Source organism: Fulmarus glacialis, unplaced genomic scaffold, assembly GCF_000690835.1.
Source record: "Fulmarus glacialis isolate BGI_N327 unplaced genomic scaffold, ASM69083v1 scaffold14090, whole genome shotgun sequence".
NCBI lineage: Eukaryota > Metazoa > Chordata > Aves > Procellariiformes > Procellariidae > Fulmarus > Fulmarus glacialis.
The window spans coordinates 1-4,032 of NW_009189701.1; the positions used below are offsets into that span (position 1 = coordinate 1).

At 40.6% G+C, this 4,032-nt stretch overlaps 1 protein-coding gene across 1 annotated transcript in view; it reads left to right on the top strand.

Moving 5' to 3' along the window:
• Positions 1-1,891: 1,891 nt before the first annotated feature.
• RCL1 (RNA terminal phosphate cyclase-like 1) overlaps positions 1,892-4,032 on the top strand; it is a gene marked incomplete at its 5' end in the record, with an annotated part of 20,433 nt that continues 18,292 nt past the window's right edge. The window contains 2 exons of the mRNA XM_009583140.1: positions 1,892-1,963; positions 2,788-2,963. Of these exons, the coding sequence (XP_009581435.1) occupies positions 1,892-1,963; positions 2,788-2,963 (248 nt within the window). The remainder of the gene's footprint in view (positions 1,964-2,787; positions 2,964-4,032) is intronic.

Here is a 4,032-nt window from a genome sequence, read left to right on the forward strand (position 1 = left end):
TCGTTAGCTGCCGCACGCCCAGCGACGAGTTCAACATCTCTTCACGGGAGCCCGAATTACCACGGTTTTAATGGGCCAGGATTTATGCTTTAATTTTTATTTGGGTTTTGCCGACATGGTAGCAAAGGTGAAAAATGTGAAATCCATTTACTTCTCATTTCTGAAAACTTCCAGCACTGCGGAGCCCTTTGAGGGAAACCTGGCTTAGGGAGGACTCTCTTCATTCCTGTACGGGCCCTTTGGCACCCCTCGGTTAACTTCCTCAGTTAGTGAAGTGAGAAGACAGTAGGGTAGAGATAGAGAAGACAGTAGGGTAGAGATAGACCATTGTGGTGGTCAGTTATTTTGGGGGCAAAGTGTGAGTTTCAGAACAGGGGTAGGACCAGCATAGACACTACTCTGCCTCCTGAGGAGGCTTCAGTTTATAGCTAGAAATTCTCCTCCGAAACATTCTTGTGTGCTTGACTTAACATTTACTGTGACCCAAAGTGTTTATTATTACCGTGGGATGTTTGGCAGTGGTGAAGTTTGTAGGTTTTGCCATGTTTTTTTTAAAAGGTATTTGAACTGCCTTTATCAAGTATGGGTTAAAATGTAAACTGTGACTGTAACAGAAAAATAATAACGACAAACCCTGATTTGTGTTGATGATTCAACAAGCAGTTCTCTCCGCTTTTCATGACTGGAACATTTGCAATGAAAACTCTTCTACAGGTTTGTTCTCCACAAGGGAAATGTGTATTTGAAAGGATGCACTCTTGCACTGGACAGTGCTGTCATATAAACTTTAAGTTTAGAAACTATCATAACAGAGAGCAGAACCAGCATTGTGTGACTGGCGCATCAACTGTATTATGCAAATATTAACGAACTGTAATTTCTGCATGTAGCTCTTTGGTTTAAATGCTTATTGCATCTTAGAAGCTTATATAGAAGGAAGAATCTGATTACTCTTTAAGAAGTGACACAGGGTTATTTCTAAGGAAGTTCTGCAACCTACCAACCATTACGCAGGTGCTGTTGGTCCTTAAAACTACGAGGGTTTTGAACTCTGCATGTGTTCACATATTTTTCTTGATATTAGTCTGTACCAGCTTGGGATACCTAAATACTAGAATACTAGCATGTTCCTCCTTTTTTTTTTTTTTTTTTAAATATGCTTGTCCTTTCCCATGTCTCTGAACGAGAGTCCACACAAACAGGCAAAACTGAGGAATTAATTCCACATGGACCGCTGTAGTGCACACAGTAAGCAAGAAAAGAGGCGTTAGGGAGACTTGTGTTTCTCTAGCCTTTATGATGTCAATGACACTTTTGGAAATGGAAAATTTGAAAGTCTGCAGATAGCTAATTGTGTTTGTGGAATGGCTGTGCAGCAGCAGCACTTCACATCTGAATGTCCCCTTCTTTTAAACTAAGGCTTTTAGAGAGAATAATGGGAAGCTGTTATTAGCTTGTCATGCCTAATATGGGGTCCTGTTTGGTAGGATTGGTATGTTTTGCTTCGTACTGAGCAAGGTGTAAATTGTCAAAGGTTTTACCCTGGGCTTGAGTGATCTCTCAGGCCACTGTGATCAGAAGTGTCAAGTTGTGTCACTCGCTGTGTGCCAAGGAGGGGAGTGTGGCTAGTCCGACGGTCACATCTGGGGACATCCCGGTTGAGTTGAGATGCCTATAAGCATGGGGGCTCAAATTAACATCTTTGTTTTTATAGTGAATTGCCTTTTCTCATGTGGTAGAATTATACCACAACAGGTTGAAGAGTGAGAGTAGCCTTACTGTCGTGAAAGGCAGGAAAGGGAAAATGTATAAGTATGGTGTTGAAGTTTCTTATTTTTTCCAGGAATAAATTTAAGGAACTTTAAAATTCTGTCTTTGTTCTGCTCCTTAGATTTTGAAGCAAGTTTTATTCGCCTGATGGACAAAGTGACCAATGGCTCTCGGATTGAAATAAACCAGACAGGTGAGATCTGTTTTCTCTTCTCCCTCTGTTCTGGTCTTCCAGGCTCTATCAGTTGCTGCAGTGAAATCAAAGTTTTGGCTCGACAGAGGTCGATGTTCAGATATCATTGACTGAGAAGATCAGAAGTAACCAAACTGAGAAGTTTTGTAGTAATTGATCGCATGCTCCACCATAATGCAGAGAGTTAAGAAAACCATATTGCTCAAGAATTAAAATTAGTATTTTGTTTGGTATGCAGGATTTCATAGTGGGGGAAGGTCCTTCTGAACCAGAGCAGATTTTTGTAGAAGGCAAGGTTTACCTTCTACAGAGGCAAACTTTGGAGCAAGACTGCTTGCCTAGTCATGCTCACAAAAGGGGTTGGTTTGAGCGAGAAGCATCTCACGTAAAAATCTCTTTTGATTCTTGTCCTTTTTTTTTTCCTTTTTTTTTTTCCCCAAAAGGATTATGGTTGGTCAGTAAAGCAGTTGAACTACCACCAGATATGCCAAGACAGCGATGACCTGATGGTCTAGTGAAGATTTACCTGCTCTGGAGGATAATAATTGCTTGTATCAGCATTTTAGGGATTGCTAAGAGATCCTGGATTTTTGGGGAGAAGGAGAAAGGAGGAGAAGTGATGTGCAAGACAGACACTCATGTGCATTGGCACGTTTATTCACTGCAGACATAGAAATAGCGTGCTGGAAGTGCTACCATCTTTCATGAATTCTTCTGTCTCCAATTTGCCTGTATAGATTGTTGCAAAGTGTCTTTATGCTGTAGTAATGGCCAGTGTGCTGACAGCACTCTCATTTGGTTTGCTCCCTTGGCATCTTCCCCAGGTACTACCTTGTATTATCAGCCTGGTCTTCTGTATGGAGGCTCGTTGGAACATGACTGCAGCCCCAGTCGTAGTATTGGCTACTATTTGGAAAGTCTGCTTTGCTTGGCACCTTTCATGAAACATCCATTGAAGATTGTCCTGAGGGGAGTAACAAATGATCAAGTAGATCCTTCGGTAAGTAATAAAATTTAAGTACTGGAGGAGGATTTTTTTTTTCCTAAAAAAAAAAAAAAAAGGTTAGGAAGAAGTGTCTAAGACATGTTACATTTTTATCATCCCTCACATCTAGCAGTATCCAGTGTTACTGCATCTGCCAGCAAACTCTCTGAACTAAACAAGCATCTGCTAAACTGTTCCCTTTCTGCATCACACTCCAAACTGCAGTTTGTAATCCACCTTTTGACTTTCAGTTATGTACTGTGTCTGTCTGCTCCCCTGGAACCTCCCTTTAAATGCAGTGTGAGGCCCTGCCACTGGCTTGCTTCTCCTGTTCTCTTAGAAATTAGATGGGTTGTTTCTCCTACCCCACATATGTATTTACTGTAAAAAGAGGAAATTGTCTTTAAAATTTGGGCATGACAAGGAAGGAATCTTTCTCTTCTGTTGGATGCTGGACATAGTTATACCAATGCTGCTGTGAAGCCTTCTTTCTGTTACAAACAGAAGTCACATGACAACCATGAAATTACAGTAGCAAAAATATGTAATAACTCTCTGATTCTTCAGAAAGACGCTAGAAGGTATGGTAGATCAAATGACTATGAAATGCTTGCCTTGATTTCTATTACTGCTGATTTACAGTCCTTTGTTTTAATAGTCTTGTTACAAAAATGAGCTATGGATAATGTGGGATTAGAACACTGAAGTAATGGTTAGTGGTTATGCTATTTTTTTTTCCTCCAAAAAGCCAAACATAATGGCTTTTGGAGAACAGCACAGCTGTTTATCTTTTGAGTGGTGATTGGAGACTGCCTGTTTTACTCTGAGTGGATTAAGGAAACCTTGTCATCTGAAACTTAACCAGTTTAAATGAATACAAATACTATGAAGTATAATTGCAGATATTAGAAGAGCCTCTGAGTCCTGCTGGTATTTATGGCTTTTCAACTGTGCTTCTCTTGTCATTTAAAAAACTTGTTCTCTCACCTGTGGCTCTGTGAGACACCCACGTGAGTCAAAGAATGATTGAAATGGGTTATAGACAGCACTGTCGGGGGGGGGGGGGCCAAACACAACGAAAAAG